We start from the raw sequence: 19,326 nt of genomic DNA on the forward strand, positions 1-19,326 counted from the left end.
TAAGAGAAATGATTTAACTTTATAAAAATGTAATAATACAGCAAGATTTGATTGTAGTTTTGTTTGTTCTATCAAGTAAAGTTCATAAAAAAAACCTGAAATAAAAATTATAAACATAACCTAATAAAAATCAGAAACAAACATTTTAAGGGAACAGAGTCATTCAGAAAGACAATGAAAACAATAAGCAGCAAAAGCAGGAGCAATGTGGGGAAAAAAGAGGTGGTTCTGTTGTGAGGACAAAACAATCAAAGACCAGCATGAATCTGGCCTTTTACACCAGGCTGAGTGAAGGGGTGGGGTACGGGTGGGCAGTGACTCTAGAGAAGCAAGAGAGCTTCCCAAGTAGGACCACACTGAGGGCGGCTAGCTCAATGGTGGCAGGCACAAGCAATGGCCTCCTACAGAAAGGCCCACAGCCTGGCCTCTACCCACTAAGCCAGCCATGTGGCAGTGATTCACAGCCAAATCCTAAAGGATTGGCACTATAAGGGTGGCTTCCTCCTCTGTCCATTTGCTTTTAACTAACCTGTAGCTCTGCTGGTAATAATCCTACCATGATGAGCTCAATGGGCAGAAACTCGTCAGAATGTCCATCTAAGCTCTGGTGGCAAACTTGCCAGAAAAAAACAAGAAAACCAGACATATAAGGCTACACACAAAATACTTTGCGGGATATCTGCACCATAGCCAAGGCAGAGTTAGGACCACCTTGGAGAGGCATGCTGGGAATGCCCCCAGCAACATTCCCCAGCATTTCTCTCTAGAGAAAGGACATCCAAAGGATGCTGAGCAAATTCTTGACTACATTCTGAGGTCATCTAACTGTGACTTGCACAGGTTGCTAAGAATGGTCACAAAAAACGGAGGAAGAGAAGGCAGAAAAGTTGCCACAGGGAGAAATGGTTAACATTCATAATGGAAACAACTACATTACAAATGTAGAGATAACCAGATGCAGCCTGGTATCAGGGGTTTCCCTGTTATCAGGGCTCACATAAACCCCAAGCACACACAGCTCCTTTATTACTTAATGCTGCAGCAGTGTGGTAGGAGATGAGGGGTCCACAGAGGGATTTCCTGGCCCAGAGAAGCAGTAACTGTGAGCTGAGGGATGTCTCTGTCTTAAACACCTAGGCCCCTGCTACTGACTTATGTCAGTTTGAGGATGAGCCAGAAAGCCCGGGGACTCTGAAATGAGAAGTCCCAACAGTCAACTACAACTCCTCTAACCTACACATGTTTTGCAGGAGGAACTAATACTATTAGACTTTACTTGGAAAACACTTAAGAGGTCCCTGTAGTTGAGGGAGCAATCAGACTCTAAGCTACCATTGAAAGCCAAATGAAAAGAACAAAAAGCAAGGCTTTGTTGGACTCCCCTACTCATTTTTGTAACACTAATTCACATTCTTTTTCTCTTCTAAGCCAGCACTCAGAATTCTAAGTCAGGATGGAATAGTCTGAAGGTATAACAGGCAGCAGCTGTGTCATGTCCTGGATGTTAGTATTTTCTCTGTTTTCCACATTTCCGTGAACGCCTTCTAGGACGGAGCTCACCAAAGTCTTCAACTTCATCTTCATAATCATCTTCCTGAACAATACCTGGTTAAAAAGCAAAAAACAGAACATGATTTTTTTTACACTCCACTGTAAAATTTAACATTCTAGTAAAATCTAATGTCTCTGTAATCATTGTTTTAAATTAATGAAATAAAACACTCCAGGGTACCAAAGAGTATTTTCCTTTGAGTACTGATGTTGCTTCTCTAGAAGAGCCAAAGTAAACACCTTTGTCCAGAATTAAGCTCTTTCATAGGCTGGTTCCTCTGGCCTTATTTTAGAGGTCCTTATATGATAATAAAGAAAACAAAACCTAAATTCAACTACACACTTGAGGTGGTATACCAATTATCTTCATTTTGAAATAAACACAAAATCACAGTCCCCAGAAGGAACTACATGCTAAATATTTTTTATCAGCATAGACATTTGCCAAGTACCTTCAAATTTTCGCTAGTTCTGGGGTCTGGATTTTCCAGGGGCATCCAGAGTCTATGAAATACTTAGACCAAGAAGAAATGTGGTTCCAGTCAGGAAGGTGCAATAGATTAGGAAAGAGGTAAGACATTCTGATCACACAGACCTTGGCAAGATAATTCTCACTGCCAGAAAAGAAACCTGATTCACTCCACCCAAGCTCTTAACCCTCTCTAGGAAGATGCAAGCAAGTTTCTCCAATGATTTTGTTTTATTCAAAAGTGTATCCTCAGGCCCAGAATATCACTAATACATACGAGACACTCAAATATCCACTGACATTAAATAACTGATTGACACAGTAAAATATATTTATCAAGGGATGGCTTTATAATACTTTCCTTCTCCTTGGGAGTTACTGCATGAAGTATGCACAGTGATTAAACACCAATAAAAGTGAACAGCAAGAGGTTTTTAACAATAGCTGTCAAAGTCAGATGGGAAAACTCAGATATTAATGTTCCTTACAATTTGACTCACTGGGGGTGACAATCCTAAACACTGAGAGACTACTGACATCACTAGGCAGCCCCTCTTTAGATTCACCTCAGAGCCAGCAGTCTCAAGTATCATAGCATCCAAATTCTTAGCTGTCCCTAGAATAAAGGACTCCTTACCTTCCTCCTTTAAGCAGAGTTCTGTTTTCATCAGCCACTCCCGCGCATCTCTCACAGACAGAATCAGAATGTTGACTAGCAAAGTCATCGCCTCTTCCGCTACAGAAACCAAAGAATGGGCTTTGAGTGAAGAGGTGATTGCAGGGACTAAACACCATGTACTAGAGCCAAAGTCCCCACATCCCAAGAGCTGGTCTCTGCTTTCTCTGAGGAGAGCTCTCCTCAGGGTAAGTGACCTGAAGTTGCCTTCTGCCACCACAAACATGAACTACAATTAAAAGCTAGCCTATGCCATTACTGATTGTCTGCAGAGACTGTCAATTTCAAATCTTTCCAGGATGCTTGTATTCAAGTCATTAAACCTTAAACTGGAAAGAGTATCTGAATTATAGAATATTTTAAAATCTGCAATTTCACTGAGTTCTACTCCATGTTGCTAAGAAGTAGCTAATAAGTAGAGGAAATCTGATTCTAAGACCACATAAGAATTCTTGTTATTGAAGACTGGCACTGGGTGTGATTTAAAGAACCTCCTAAAAGGGAGATCAGCTACACACTTCCAGATCTTAGCCAAGACCTTAGCTCCTAGTAGGTATTCATGAAATCATTAAGTGAATGAGTCAGGAGAGCCTTAATGAGTTTTATAAAGGCTTTAAAGTTTAAACATTCTTCTGATATCCTCTTCATAGAATTAGCAAACTATTTTCTCATCTGTAGCACCTGGAGAAACTATCTCCACCAAAGATAATCACAAACTTATAATTGAGTAAGGGGTGGTCCTAACAATGAGCTTTTTCAGTAATTTGAAAATGTACACTTCACAATTACATTCTGCTAATGCCAAGATTCCATCATCCTCAAGTCAAAAGTCCCTACAAAGAATTTAACTCTGACAAGCATTCTCAGACCTTCCCCATCTCCACAGACTCTTACCACCAGCCCAGGCCTTCCGCCTATAGCGATCCTCTACCATATCGGAGACCCTTTTGATGTGCTCCTGGACCTTCCTTTGCAACATGTGGCTGTGCTCTTTAGAGCCCAGGTGACTGTGGATCCACACACTCTGTTCGATGTCCTGCACCACCAATTTTCCTTCTTCAATGGCTGGGTCTACCTTCTCAAGGAAAAATTCTGAATATTTCTGGTAGGCCACTTGCTGCCTCCGGTGGCCTTCTAGATGGATATGCTGCTCATATGACTCACTGTTCCTCTCCCGACACTCTTTCCCTTCCAGTTCAGACCTGGAAAGGACCACACCCTCTGAAGCCACTCCTTCAAATGCTTTGCTGGGGCTAAAATAGTTCTCAGGGCTGCGGGTGAACTTCACCCCACACAGGTCGCACTGAGTCCTATCCACATCAGCCCTTTTAAAGTTCCCAGCCCTGGGTTCCCTGGCCTCCTCCCTGATGAGCTCCATCTGGGTGCCCACCCTTCTCCTCCAGCTAATGCACAGAGACACCACCAGACATGCCCTCTTCAATTTCCGCTGGATGGAAGCCTTCCGCTGCTTCTGGGAAAGGATGGTGGCCAGGAGGTGGTCTCGGTCTTCTAATGCCAGCTCATCTGTCTCATCTTGACCAAACTCACACTCGGGTTCAGCTAAGTAGTCCACAGGATCCACACACAGCAAGCGATTTAATCTAACCTCCTCATGATAGAGGCCACGGACTATGGATCCTTTGGTTTGCACGCTGTCCCATCGCCAGTGGCAGTCCATCAGGTACTCTTCATCCCGCTCAAAGAGCAGGTCCTGCAGTGCCTCAGCCACAGACTTCACGTTGACTGCCATCAACACCCGCCTCACCACCTTTAGGAGCCTCTCGGGAACTTGGTCCGGGAAGTCCATGTTCATGAGCTCCAGCCTCATCTCAATCTCCTGAAAATGGCGGTATAGGAGAGGCTTGCAGGATGGCCGCAGGAACTCAGCATTCACTAGCATCACCAAGCACAGCACCACTGTCCGCTCTGCCTCACCTGAGACCACACAGTCTATCTCACTGAAGGCATCGAGTAGGACATTGAAGTGCATATTCTCATAACCACATAGCACCTTGACGAGATAGGAGAGGTGGAACCGGAAATCCTGAATGGCTCTTGTCACATCCTTTGGTTTGTATTCCTGAATGACGGAGAACACATCCCCAAAGTCCTTGTCCTTCTTGCTAAATAGGAACTCCCAGTAGTGCAAGAGCGCAATGTAACTCTTGGGGAGGCACAGGATGGCATTCTTCCAGAGGCGGGCCAGCACTACCCCACAGTGGATGAACTGGAACTCCAACAGGGCCACTGTGTTTCCAATGCTGGGGATGAGCGGTTCTTTGCACCTCTTGACAAGAACATTCATGAAACGGAAAAAGAGCCTCTTGTAGTCTTCTGGGTTTCTGTACACATAGAACTGGTCGATGCAATTCTCCAGCAGCCGGATGAAACACAGGTGGGTCTTCTCTGTGCTTTCATCATCCTTGTTGGGTATGAGCATACCATATTTCCCTTCTATTCCTTTCATCCTGCTGTCTCTATCCCTGCCCCTTTCTTCTTTATCAGACTCTAAAGCTTTGAGCTCCCGGTTGTAACTGTCCTCTTCTTGGTGAAGTAGCTTTTCGAATTCCTCTGGGTAGTTGGAGGAAAGAAGGAAAGCTTGCATGGCACTGAGCCACAGGTCTGTGGATTCCCGGCGGCTGCGTGCTCTTTCATTTTGAAACAGAAAGTAGACATACTCTTTCAAAGCAAACCTATAGAACCGGAAGGATTTGTAATTTGGTTTGAGGATTTCTTTGCATGCCATGGGGTTTTCTGACAACACTCTCTGATGGAAATGCTTAGGGAAGAGAACATTCAGGAAGGATTTGCAAATGTCATACCTATGCGTAGACAAAATATAGTCAATTTCTTCAAGCTCTTCAGCTAAAATTTTAGGGAATACTTTTTTGGCTTCTAGAAGCAATCCGTTGATTGCCACAAGGTGCATTTTTGACTGAACCAAACACTTAGCCTCACAACGCCGCAGAGGCCTGTGAAAAGCTTCACAGTTTTCTTCTTCACATTTTAAGCCTACAAGAAACCTTGTGCAGACTGCTGGGTAAGTCTTTCCAAGCAAGTTCTGTGTAATCTGACACAGCCTGCTTAAAAGATGTTTATTTAGGGCTAATTTCACCTGGTCAGTGGTTATCAAGAAATGATCTTTTGTTTTCTTCTCCCTCAAGTTTAAATCCAGGTCAAAAATTATTCTTAATATGGGCCCAGGGTCATTTTGAGCTATCTGGCAATACTTGGCATCCACCTGGGAAATCCCAAAAAACTCAAAGCAAGATTTGACCATTTCTTTCTCAGCATTGTTAGTCACTCTTTTTAGGGCCCTGACCAGATTGAGAAGGACATCCAAGCCCCCTGGAGCCAAGACCAGAACCTTCTCAGGCTCAGCCTCACACTGGGTAGCTGCTTCATAGAGTGCTTCCACCACTCCAGCTGAGTGATTGAGGGTGTCGAATTTGAAAAAGGCATCTTTGAGTTTCTGAAAGTCTCTCAGGATTACTCCCTGAAGGAATTGGGCCTCTGCAATACCAGACAACTGGCTGGTTTGATAGCAGAGGTCAAGTGCTTCTTTCAGAATGGCCTTGGTATGTTCCACATCAGAATCCCTGGCTACATTGAGGCGGGCAGCCCCCAGCAGACACGAGGCCTGAAAGTCCTTGTCAGCAGTAAGCCTAGCAGCCTCCAGGAGGCAGCCATGTTGCTTCATCAGCAGAGCAGCCTCTTCCCTCCGACCTTCCCTGTTTAGCAAGTCTGCGGCTTCTGCTAGGCATTTCCGAGACTTTAGGAACACTAGCTGGTCATCTATGTCTAGCTTTGAGAGGACAGCCATCATTTCTTTTATCTTATTTGCACTCAGGTACTTTGCTGCGGCTTCTAAGTAAAATTGACTGGCAGAATAAGAGAGCTTAGAAATGGGAAGAGCTTTGGTCTTTAGTATTTCTTCATACCTGCAAAAGCAGAAGACACAAATGTCAACTTACTATTACCCAACTAATAGAAAATTTCCTCCAAAGTACATCCTGGAGCAACTTAAATAAAACTCCCATATGTAGGTATTGCAAAATAAGACCAAAACTTGTCAAGGATTCAAGCATTTTTATAAATGTCCCATTTATACTGTTATCAGTATAATAATAATAAATAATAAAGTCTTTATTCTTTAATCTGGCATTAGTGTGCTTAATGAAAAATAGTGGAGATGCAATAGAAGCAAGGGGGAGTTAAGTAGGAAAGTAAATCTATAAAGCTAATTTTATGCATAGTCAAAACTACCCTTGAAAAAACTCCAGGCTCTCATAAAACCCTGATACCATTTTGGGACTCTAACTCTGTCCTATTTGATATGTGATTAATGGAAAAGGCTGGAATAGGGACTGTACACACATTAATGACTACAATACTCTTCCCGTTACTATCCAACTTACAATTTTTCTCTTTTGCCAGGTGTGCATGTGGCTAGATTTGTGAGATTAGTGAAACTGTGTAGGGCTTCCCTTTATTCTGCTGATCAAAGTCAGTATATCCTGTTGTATACACACTCGTAACACACCCTCATCTCTTTCAGTCCCCTGTATTAATGACACTGTCTAAGCCTATAAAGAGAGTGGAAAACATAGTCTTGCTCTCAAGGTGCACCTAACTCAGAACCAAGGCCACCACTTGAATGGAAAGCCACTTCAGAAGCATCAGGGCACCACCACCCATGGCAATGTGCCCCCAGAGAGAAATAGAAGGAATGGAAGGACAATGGATAGAATCAAACCACCTACTTTTCCACTGCAATAGCGGCTTCTTCAAAAAGCTCTTCTTGGCAGTACATTTTGAGTGCCAGATCAAATTCTTGAATCTGCTCAAAGCATCTGGAAGCATCTTTGTAGCACTGGCTTCGCTTATAGAAATAGGCAGCATCTCTTATCTAGGATGGAGTAAAAAAATTACTTTTGGATATTCATAACATAACTCTAATTTTTTTCTTTTTCCACCACAATGCCAAGCTATTTTCTGTTGCAGTTTGGCCGAAGCCAGGTTCAAACCTGCCATTCTCGGTATATATGGGGCCAGCACCCTACCCACTAAGCCACAGGCGCTGCCCTCTAACACTAATCCTAAAAATAAACCAATATCACAAATAATAAAGAAATGGTTGCATGTTATTTATTAGAATCCAGTTAAAAATCCTAAAACATAGATAATGTTAGGAAAATCAATTTATACAGAGAAAAAATTAGGGTAAATCCCAACCTTACACCATACACAAAGGTAAGCCCCAAGTGAATTAAAGATCTAAATAGGACAACCATTGAGGAAAAATGTATGTGGATATCTTTGTGACCTTGAGGTGACACTTAAGTGGACACTTAACTTCCACTTTAACTTCTTCAACAAATAAAGTCTTCAAGAAAAAAAAAAAACCCAAAGCACAAATTTCAGGAGAAAAACTGATAGATTTGATTACATCAAAACTATTCAACAAAGTGAATGTGAAATAAAGTTACTAGAAGACATCTAGATCAGCCAAGAGAACTTTCTGTAAAGATGGAATTTTTCTATATCTGTGCTATCCAATCTGCTAGCCACGAGCCACACCTGAATATCGATTTTTAATTTTATTTAATTTAATTAATTTAAAGTTAATGAGTCACAGGTGGCTAATGGCTACCACATGGGACCTGGCAGGTCAGAACATAAGAAGGATTTCTGCAACACAAGAAAAAGACTTGCCTATAGGGCAGCACCTGTGGCTCAAAGGAGTAGGGCACTGGCCCCATGTGCCAGAGGTGGTGGGTTCGAACACAGCCCCAGCCAAAAACTGCAACAAAAATAAATAAATAAATAAATAAAGACCTGACAATAAACACAACAGAAAACTAGGCAAAAGATATAAATAGGTTTTTTATATCTTTATAAAGCTTGCAGTGGAGGAAACTTGAACAGCCAACAAATAAGTGAAGATGTCAACCTCACTAATGATCAGTTTTAACCAAAACTACAGTGAAACATAGCCACCAGGTTTGCAAAAAGTATAAAATCAGAACCCACTGAACATAGTCCAGAATATGGGAACACAGAACCCTTGTGCACAAAATGCTATAGCCATTCTAGAAAGCAAAGTGGCCATCTTTAGTAAAATGAAGTATATACATAACCTGGGGCTGGCAAGCCCACTCCTGCAACACATCTCAAAAAAGGCCTGAACAGGACTATAAGAAGAAATGCTATGGCGTGGTGCTGCATATGGCAGCCAGAAGAAAGCAGCATTCTGGACATTCATCACTAGGGGAATGGAAAAGTCAGTGCAGTGGATTCCCACTCTAGAAGATACAATAGTCAGAAATGCGACCAGACCATCATGCCAAAGTGGGAGGTAGAAAAAATGAAAAATAGAATAAGATGCCATTTAGATAAGCTTAAAGTATATATATGTAGAAGATACTACTATTTATTCTTCAACACGGCAATCTAAGGACATATACATGGTATTAAATGCACTAGAATGGCTGCCAATGAAAAAGGAATGGGAAGCTGTGAAGAAGAAGATGACAAAATAAAACCCAATGAGTGGGCCTTGTGCCCACCGATGGTGGGTTTGCTGTGAACAGAAGAGTATTTCAACTCCTCTTCCTCGCACAGTTCCCATATAGCCCATCAGCTAATCCTATCTGCTTAGCTTCCCCAATATTGCCCAGATGTGCCCCCATCCCACCACCTCTACTACTGTCATGGCAGCCCCTGCCCTATCATTTCAGCCTAAGTTGCTGCTAGACTCTCCTAACTGGTCTTTCTGCTTCTATTCTTGCTGCCCTACTGACTTCTCCACAGAGCATCCCAACAATGAGCTTCAAGTCACTCCTGCAGTCAAAACCTTCCACTGGTGCCCTATCACACTGGAACAAAATCTAGTCCTCACCTCAGCCAACAAGGCTCTACTAACCTGTCCCTGCCACCCTGTCTTGCTCATTTGACCACTTTCTCCTCACTCTGCTCTGACTAGACTTTCTTCTTTGCTGTTCTTCAAACTTGCCAAAATGCTTCCACCTTGGGGCTTTTGCCCATTAGGTTCTTGGCCTGTGACATGCTCCAGCAACTGTTTTCATCATTTCTGTTCAAAAGTCAGCTCTCTGACTCTAAAATAGTAACCTCAACACATTCTCCCCTTAACAAGCTCTAGTATTCTCTTTAGCCCTCAGCACCCCTGACATCTGAGACACTATTTACTGATCCATTCATGTCTCTCCCACACTGGAAAGGGAAGCTCTGCAAAGGCAGAGGCCTCCACTTTGTTGGCTGATGGCCATCCAGCATTCATGGTGCCTGGGTGTCTACCTATTTGTTGAATATTTATTTTCACAATTCTGAGGTCCAAAAAGGAAACAAAATTAAAATGGAACAAAACAAAATATACGTGCCCAGCCCTCTAAAAAATCATAGTTGAGTGACATTTAATTAGACAAGCTACATGAAGTAGTAAAAATAAAAAGCAAGATTCAGGTATAGGGTTCTTGTATGTCCAAAGATAAAGGAGTTCCTAGATAATCAATGAAGCCCCATAACCAATACATCTAAATAACCCATCCCTTTTCCTCTCTTTGACAATGCTGATTAATGAGAAGAAAAATCCCTGTGCATGAAAGAAGACCCCCATTAGGTGTGAAGTGTGTGCCTAGTTAGTTAGAGGGATTGAAAAATGGGCTGCTCTAAGTGGCAACTCCCCACTCTGGCCTACTATGCTCTGCAAGGAGGCCCCACTTACCATCCCAAGCAAGCACCTGGAAAGGCTTTCAGGAAAAATAATGCTGCTCTCTGGAGAGAGGTAGGAAGCAGAGAAGCATAGACATCCCAGCAGGGAAATCTTACACTCCCATCGCACCTGCACAAATGTTTCTTCCAGGGACAGAACACATTTGGGGACTGGGAATAGGGAGGTGATTTGGCCTAAGGATCTAGGAGAAGGTTGCTACCAAGCCTTGTGGATGAGATGCCCACAAAAAGTCTGCCCCTGACTAAGTGTTAAACAACCTTCCAGGGAGGGGCCTGAGCAAAGAAAGGGACCAGACTCTTCCCTGTGTGGGGTTTATCGCTAAGAAGTACTGGTGAGAGAAGGCAGAAGTGCCTAGAGGTTGAGCCTGTGGAATATATGGAAAGGGGGAATGCTGTACCTCGAGGAGCAAGATGGCCTCCACAACCTGCAGGTGCTGAAGTCCTGCAGTCCTGGACTGCACTATGGGTTCCTGGCTTACCCCAACCCACATTTTCAGAGGTAGAGCTTAGCAATCTAGGGGTATAGGGTGGAGAAGGAGATAAGAAAAGGGTCTCTGGCTCAGTCATGGCAGGCACCAGCAGGCAAAAAAGAGAAAATGATAGCATAGACCTATCCCCTGTGGACAATGGTTAGAGTTCAGGGTGGTGACACTGAAGGCTGGAAAGTTGGAGGTTAAGGAACTTGGAGAGGTTAAAAATTATTCTACTTTCCCAAATCTAGGACCCAAACCTCCACCCATACTAAAATATCTTCTCCAATATCCTTATTCAATCCCATCTCCCACATCCTATCAAGTTACATCCCACAATAAACACAAAGCAGGGCAGACAGCATCCCTTGTCTTTGACACTGACTTATGGTCACACTTCAAAGTTCCCAGTAGGTCCCACTCCCACTCCTTACAATGCCCTCCTTCCTACTGCAGAATCATAAAACCTGACATGGGGAAAATACAAGAGCCAGCTTCTCAAGTATAGGCTCTTCCACCACCTGTGGTGAAGGACCAGATTGTTTTAAATTTCTAATCCATCATAATGATACTTTAAAAATGAATCTATAAGAAAATAATCATCATTTGGATGTCATGGCAATGCCAAATGGCTATAAAAATTTCTAACTGCTTACTTCCATCTTCTGTGTTAATCTTGCTATAGACAAATAATAGTTTGTGGCCTGATAACTACTCTGTGAGCAGCTATGCCCCAGACTAGCTGCTCTGACTCAGAGAGCTTCCTGCAATGATAGAAATATTCTATAACAATAATCACTTGAGATGTCGCTAGTGAGACTGAAGAGGTGAATTTTTAATTTTATTACATTTTAATTAATTTAAATTTTAAATAGCCACATATGGCTGCTGAATTGACAGTGTAGATCTAGAATAAGTACCTAGAACATAAAAAAAAAAAAAACTCTATGCAAAAGCCAGACCACTCCAGACTGTGAGCATAAAGGTAGGAATATTCTAAAACCCATCCACCATTTGGAAACATTTGGCCTCCCCATGGTTAATACCATCCCTTGAACATTAACACAGATGTATATGTACATGTATACATACACACAGAGTCTTCTTCAGAGCCTTCTAAAAGTTTGAACAAGTACAGAGAAAAGACTACTTTTGGAATCAGTAGGGCCAGCCCCTCCCTCCTTGGAAAGATGAGAGTCCCTTCTTGCTGTAAGTAGAGGTTGAGGGGCCCATCTCAATCTAATCAAGTAAAGCCTAGTTCTCCCAAGAGCAACTGTAAGCTGGGGATCATACCTTCCCCAGCCTCTCACATAGCTGGGCAGACAGCTGGAACTCCTTGGCATAGCTCAGACACTTAAGGGACAGCTTTGGCTCATTGCACTCCAAATAGGTTTTTGCCAGTTCCAAATACTCTAACTCCTTTTCCCTGGGATAAAGGAAACAAAACAGCATGTTTATGGAATATTGATCTAACATTAGATCAAACTTGAGATGACTGCAAGACTCTTACTTGGGGCTGACTTTCTTGGATTTCATATTCAGGGCAGTGTGGTGGGCCAGGGCCAACTTCTCCTTCTCAAATGCACCTCCTTTCTGGTAACACTTGGCTGCAACCTGAAATAGGCAAAAGGGTTTTTTTCCCCCCAGCAAGGTAATGGAGGTGACATACAGAACAAGAGTTAAAGCATGCATTATGTTTGTACTAACAAAAGACTGAGTCTCACCCTCAATCAATCTGAGAGGAGCAGAAGGGTACAGGTATGCTAAAGAAAAAACCTCAGAGAGTAAAGCTCAATAGTATTATCAGCTAATACCTCACATTCAACGATTCCTTTTGAAGTGCCCACAGAAAGGGTACAGAATATGTATTTTTATAAGCCACCATAAGAACACCTTGTTTAATCTTTCAAAAGCCATGGGCAAGAAGCATCACCCTTTTTATTATATACATGTATAGTAGCAGCCTCAGATCAGAGACATGGAGAAAGTGGCCCAAAGTCACCCATGGCTTTGACACATTTGGTAAGTACAACAGGTACCTTGTGGTGCTGGTGGATCACTGAAGGTAGAAATGGGGATAAAGATGGTATTACAAAACATCCAGATCCTTGGGGCATGCAGATTGGTGTTACCAGTCCTTCTGACTAGAAGGTGGCAGACAAGTGTCACAGGGGAGTCAGCTTGCACCCTGATTCTTGCCAGCAGAAAGCTGCTTTTCTAAAACAAAAATGCTAAAACTATGTCTCAAAACATAGGCTGCAGGGCAGAAAGTTCATATTCTGCCTAGCATGAAGACATAAGCCTCAGTGTGAGCAAAGGAGGGACTAAGTGGCACTTGCTGATGAAGTGGACAGGATGGCATCTCCCCCCTTATGTTCTTTGCTCTTGCCTCCCCAGCCCCCTGGGCTTCCTTTCATTCTGTGACCTGTGCCACACTCCTCCTCACCACAGGGCTTTTGCACACACTGTTCCTTTTAACTGAAATGCTCTTCCATCCTTTCTCTGTCTGGTTAACTTCATTCATTCTACAAGCCTCAGATCAAGACTCTGTTCCTCATAGAAGGCTTCTATGGCCTCCCTTTTCAGGAAAGTTGTTCTGGGAGCAGCTGGTCTCTCATCTGTGACACCTGCCACAGCTGGAACTGTGCACTGGTCTATGTGCCTATTTTGCTCACCATCAGATTCCTGAAATCTAAACATAATGCTTGGCCCACAGCTTAACAGGTATTTGTTGAATGAATGAATCTTATATGGTGGTTCTGAAACATTCATTGACATGCAGCCAAAAACTCAATAAACCACCTGAGTCCTGAAGTCCTTTAGCGGGGTCAAAATAAAGTCAGGCGAGGAGAAGGGTTTTTATAACATTCTCATCTGTGCCGGCTCCCCTAAAAAGATTTTAGATTCAAACATTCAAAAGATATTTTTAAAGGGATGAATAATTGGAAATCCACGGGCAACACATATGGGTAGCACCAACAGAGTACTGAAGGGAATAAAGGGTAAGATTTTATATGTCTTTGTAATTTCATACCCATACCTGCTGCCCATATCATCCCTCCCTTCCCTCCCTACCACCCATCCCCTGCCCCATAATAAATAAATAAATAAATAAATAAATAAATTCTTGGTTTTACAACAGCAGCCAAATGTTTTATATTTCTTTCTAAATATAACAAGGATAAGAAGCTAATAGTTTGGGGGCTCAGTCAACTTTTGTAGCTAAATACTAAATGTTTATGAAAATACTTTCCAGATATATCCAAACTTCTAACAGTGCAATTCTGTTTTCTCGCCCTTTATATTACAAAGGTAGTCGTAGTCACTGACTCCTCCTAGTATCTGTCCACATTCTTTTATAGCATAACTCTGCAGTTTCTCTCATTAAGAGCACAGCCTATTTTCCCTCCATTCCAATCCAGGCTATGACTTGCTTCGGCCAATAGAATTCAATAGAAGTGACATGGGACCAGTTTCAAGGCCAAGAAGCCTACGTGCATCTGCTCACTCTCTTTGAACACTGCTCAGGCATTATGTAAATAAATCCTGACTAGCCTACTGAAGGTTGGAGGTCACCTGATACAAGAACCCCCACTACCCAAGCCAAGAGCCAGGCAACCCCCAGACACAGACCTGTTGAGATGACTGGCAGCCAAGTGCAGACATATGTGTTGCCCGGCTAAGTCCAGAAGAACTAACTACTCAGCTGAACTCACCAGTCCCAACCCACACAACTGTGAGATACATAAATGACTTGTTTTAAGCCACTAAGTTTTGGGGCTTTTATGTGCCAGAAAGTAGTTGATAAGCCCCAAATGTGAATTATTTACCCTAGACTTAAACCATTTCCCCTACCACAGCAGACAAAGCCCTCTGGGAATTGGAAATTCCTTCTTCCAACATGTCAGATAACAAACACCTCACACTGTGGCATTTGTTAAGTCCTGACTTGTGATTTTATTGTCCTTATCACTTCCAAGTACCTTCACTTGGGCCCAACTCCATTAAACTTCACTGAGAAGGATCATTGGAGCAGCAGGACAAGGCCTCTGAAATGAAATCACTTGTTCAAAAGTGGTAAGAGAACCTGTAGACAACTTGCCTATAAAGCTTGAGAAGCTGGAGCTTCCTAACATGAATACTGAAGTGTAGAAAGAAAAGAAAGATATCTGTCCAAAACCCAGATCCAGTTGTTCTTTCAAAGAAGGATCACTTGCAGCTGAGGTGTGGGATACTCCAGGTATCCTGGGGTAGTCAAAACTTAGAGAAATGTGCATTTTTGTGTAGTCATGCCTGTGATGTCAGATACTGTTAATTCCACACAGCACACCCCCTTCTCTGTGGAGCCTGGTGGCAAAACCTGCCTCCCATAAAGGGCTCCAACTGCTATTTGGGATTGCTCTCCCACACTCCCTTGTAGCCAGGAGAGGACATATGACCTTGTATTAACCAATAAGAAGTCCACTGAAACTTCATAATAGAAAAAGGGATCCATAAGAAGAAAGTGTCTGCCCTTCATTCCTGCTTGGAATGCTACTGAGAGAATAGGGTGCTTAGAGCTGCTGCAGCATCCATTATGTAACCATGAAGGGGAACATCTCTGACAAGGTGCAGATGATGTGAGAAAGAGATGGAATGAGATTGGGCCTATGCTGACTTTGTGAGCTGAAGAACCAACCCTAAGATAAGACTTCCTGTTATTAGATTAAAACAAACAAAAAGGCACAGTTTTAGTTGGTGTGACTTGCATGAAGTCATCATTACCACTACTTCATGGGTGACATACATGCCATGGTGCCCTACCTGACACTTTGTGATGCTAAATATGGAGAAAGCAATAGGGCTCTTTAATCTGGTTTGGGGACATTTTAAGAGGTCTACTGCAGAGATGACATTTCCTAGAAGAAGACTGCTCAGGCTCGCTAAGATGGCTTGTCACTGGAAATCGTCAGTGCAGTCTACTGATGAAGCTTAACCTATGGCTTACCAGACTCAAATTAGCAGTACAATCTATAACTTATCAGCTTGAAAAAACAAATCAGAGACCAATCTGATACTGTTTTAAAATTCAGTGTGATAACAACAAAAGATTTTAAGCAGAGAGTACAGGAGGGAAAGAAAATAAACAGAAGGATTCCTGGGTGAAACAAAGGCCCTGGGTCTCCATTTGCCTATTGAGCACAAGCTGCACTTGGCCAAAACAAAGAATTGTCCATGCCCGCACTGACTGGGGAAAGAGGAGGAGAGGGAGCTCTCCTCAGCTCAAGGTGACCTAATATTTCAGAAGAATTGGCACAAGCACCATTACCCTCATCCTATGCTAGTGACAATACAATATCAGGAAACCTGCCTGGGAGGTCCGATGAGGCCACCAGGGACAAGGACTCCTCACCCCTTTACCCCTAATCCAACCTCTTACCTTCCAGCACTGGTGCTTGGCATAGTATTCTCCTTGTGCAATCCACTCCTCAGGAGTTGAGGTCTTAACAAACATGCTGTCATCGAAGTCTAAAAGAAAAAAGAAAAGCAAATTAATTTCTCTGGACAATCATTCACTTAAACCTACTGTCATGGTCTGAGTTTTGCCCCCACCCTAAACTCATTGTTAAAGTCCTAACTCCTGGTACCTCAGAAGATGACTATACTTTAACACAGGTCCTTTAAAGAGGTGACTAAGTTAAAACAAGGCCATTGGGGTGGGTGCTAATCCAATCTGACTAATTAGAAAAGGAAATTAGGACACACAGACAGACACCACATGTAAGTGAGCACAGATAAAAGACATGTGAGGACACATAAGTGGCTATCTGCAAGCCAAGATGAGAGGCCTCAGAAGAAATCATCCCTGCCAACACCTTGATCTTGGATTTACAGCCTCCAGAAATATAAGAAAATAAACTTCTGTTATTCAAGCCACCTAGTCTACGGTACTTTGTTATGGCAGCCAGGCCAGACTAATATTTGTGTTGTCTTTCTAGAATTTGCTTAAGACATATTTTAGCCTATCAAAAATACATTGGTGATGGTATTGGAAAGAGGAGGTAAGAAATGATGTGATTTAGTTTTTGAATTTTGGTCTTCTTTCTTTTTCTATGGCTATGAATCAGAAGACAACAATTAATTTCTCCTTGAAAATCCAAAGACAAGTAGCGCTTAGCAAGCTCTCATCCGGGCTTTAGCAAGAACTAAGGTGACAGGATTTTACAGTATGTCCAAATGTGCAGACTTTGCCCTCATCACAGTAAATAAGTAGTATGACATATTCCTGCTGGTGGACACAGACTATTACAACAATCTGCTGTCTATCCCTTCTGCTATCCTCAGTAGCCTGCTGGTGACTGAATCAATCCTTCCATCTGCAGCCCCCAGACAACCACCAATAATAGGTGACAATCCCTACAGTTTCAAAGCCACAGATTCATGAAGCACATAAAAGACAGTGAATGCATGGGTACCAGAGTGGAAGGGATCAGAGATACCAGGCCAACAGATACCAACTGGGGGATTGGGATAGACATGCCATATTTGTTTAAAAGGTACAAAAACACAAGTTAAATGTCATAGCCTGATTCCTCCCCTATTCCCAGTCTTGTAGCACTGTGCAGTGATGACTTCAAAGCATCTTGTTCTGACTCCATGAGTACTATTAGTACTTTCCCACAGCAAAGCCATGTATTATCTCAGAATAGGATTAGTAAACTCCACACATACCATATTGATGAAACCCAACTTGCACAGTCACTATACTTATCCCAAAGGCCCTTGCACAATGGGAACAGAGGCTCTGAAGCACTTTACCATGTGCAACCTATAACTCATAATTAAGACTGATCTTTTTCTTGCATCCTTCAGGCTACCAAAACATAAAATTGTAACCATTTTGAGTTTTGAAAAATTACCTATGTTGATGATCTCTTATAGTAGATGCCAGAATATATTTTGGGAATAAACGGGGTATGAGCAATAGGAAAGATAGAGAACAACCATGAAAGGCCAATCTACTTGTTTTTCTTTTAAGTGAGGAAATAAAGGCCCAGGGAGAGACAGTGGGACCTGAACAAGAGGGAGAATGTACAGGGGGAGAATTTATGAGAAGCTATGTTTTTTTAACTCCAAGCCTTCGATTTTTTCCCAACACACCACAATAGCCAGGTTCTAGGAACACAAATCTAATCCTGGACCCCCCCGCCACCAAGCCATCAGCAATAACCAGAAACAGCCTCCATAAAATCAGCTGAGAAATGCTCAAGAAACCAGCAAATCTCTCTCTCTACAACAGTCAAGCCCTGCTCCTTACCTTGCCCTTAGAGAAGTTAACCAGGACCTTAAGAAACCAACTCAATAACTCACCTTCAAAAAAGACAACAATTTTCTCCTTTTGAAGAGCTAATTATTTCTCTTTTCAGTTATCATATAAGTACATTTTTTAAAATTATTTATTTCCTTTTTTATTTTAGATTACTATAAGGCCACATACAATTAGGTTACATTGTTTGCATCTGTCTAAGTCCAAGTTGCATTTAAGTCCTTCACCTAAGAGGTGTGCCATATAACCATACATTGCGACCCCAGTTTTAATTAGCTAGGCTTTGTAAATTTTGAAAATAATACATAATGATGTTTTTCTAAACCCTGCAAACAGCTCAGAAGGTAAAGGTGTCCATATCTACTCAACAACCTCACATCTACCAGTCCTAGCACCAGAGATAAATAACCATCATGAACGGTTCTGCACTGAAAATAATAAGTGTACACATGTATTTACACACATGCTGTCCTCCAAATGCTTGTTATTTAAACCCTTTTTACCCGCAAGCAGGAACTGAATATAGATAAGTTTTCTGATGAATCCCTTACTATCTAAACTCTCAGTTCTTGATCTGTGAAACTCAAGAACCAAATAGATTCAAACAATCTGTTACCCTTCACCACCTGAATTCTCACAAACCTAGTTCTTAACAAACTCAGGAACTGAATTGGGTTTGGTAATTAAAAACACTTCAGTAGGTGTTTGTATGTACACACATACATACATACACATTCATAAACATTGTATTCTGACATATACAGATAAAGTTTTTATATTTGTATTATATAAAGTTATTTGCAAACTGAATCATTTTATCCATACTGCTTTAAATTTTTCCCTTTGCCTTTTTTTCATATAATACATCTTGAACATCTTTCCATACAAGTGGAAAGCCACCCCATTCTTTGTAATGGCCACACAGTATTCCACCAAAATAACTGTATTTGGCCTTTCCCACATTGATGACACTTATGGTAGTTTTTAGTTCCTTACAATTGCAAAGAAGGTTGTGTGGAGCATCCTTATATAGGCATCTTTGAGATTTTTAACACAAATATTTCAGATATTTCTAGAAAAAGAAGTGCTCAGTCAAAAGATA

The 19,326-nt window shown here is 42.0% G+C and overlaps 1 protein-coding gene across 1 annotated transcript in view; it reads right to left on the reverse strand.

Moving 5' to 3' along the window:
• The window catches only part of TRANK1 (tetratricopeptide repeat and ankyrin repeat containing 1), a 102,228-nt gene continuing 82,902 nt past the window's right edge, over positions 1–19,326 (reverse strand). Inside the window, exons 15-21 of the mRNA XM_023513146.1 lie at positions 16,338–16,426; positions 12,429–12,532; positions 12,212–12,344; positions 7,460–7,605; positions 3,591–6,637; positions 2,658–2,756; positions 1–1,605 (exon numbers count right to left, since the gene is read on the reverse strand). Coding sequence (XP_023368914.1) covers positions 1,505–1,605; positions 2,658–2,756; positions 3,591–6,637; positions 7,460–7,605; positions 12,212–12,344; positions 12,429–12,532; positions 16,338–16,426 — 3,719 coding nt within the window. The 3' untranslated portion in view covers positions 1–1,504. The remainder of the gene's footprint in view (positions 1,606–2,657; positions 2,757–3,590; positions 6,638–7,459; positions 7,606–12,211; positions 12,345–12,428; positions 12,533–16,337; positions 16,427–19,326) is intronic.

This window comes from Otolemur garnettii, unplaced genomic scaffold (genome assembly GCF_000181295.1).
Source record: "Otolemur garnettii isolate 467f Iridium unplaced genomic scaffold, OtoGar3 scaffold00002, whole genome shotgun sequence".
Classification (NCBI taxonomy): Eukaryota; Metazoa; Chordata; class Mammalia; order Primates; family Galagidae; genus Otolemur; species Otolemur garnettii.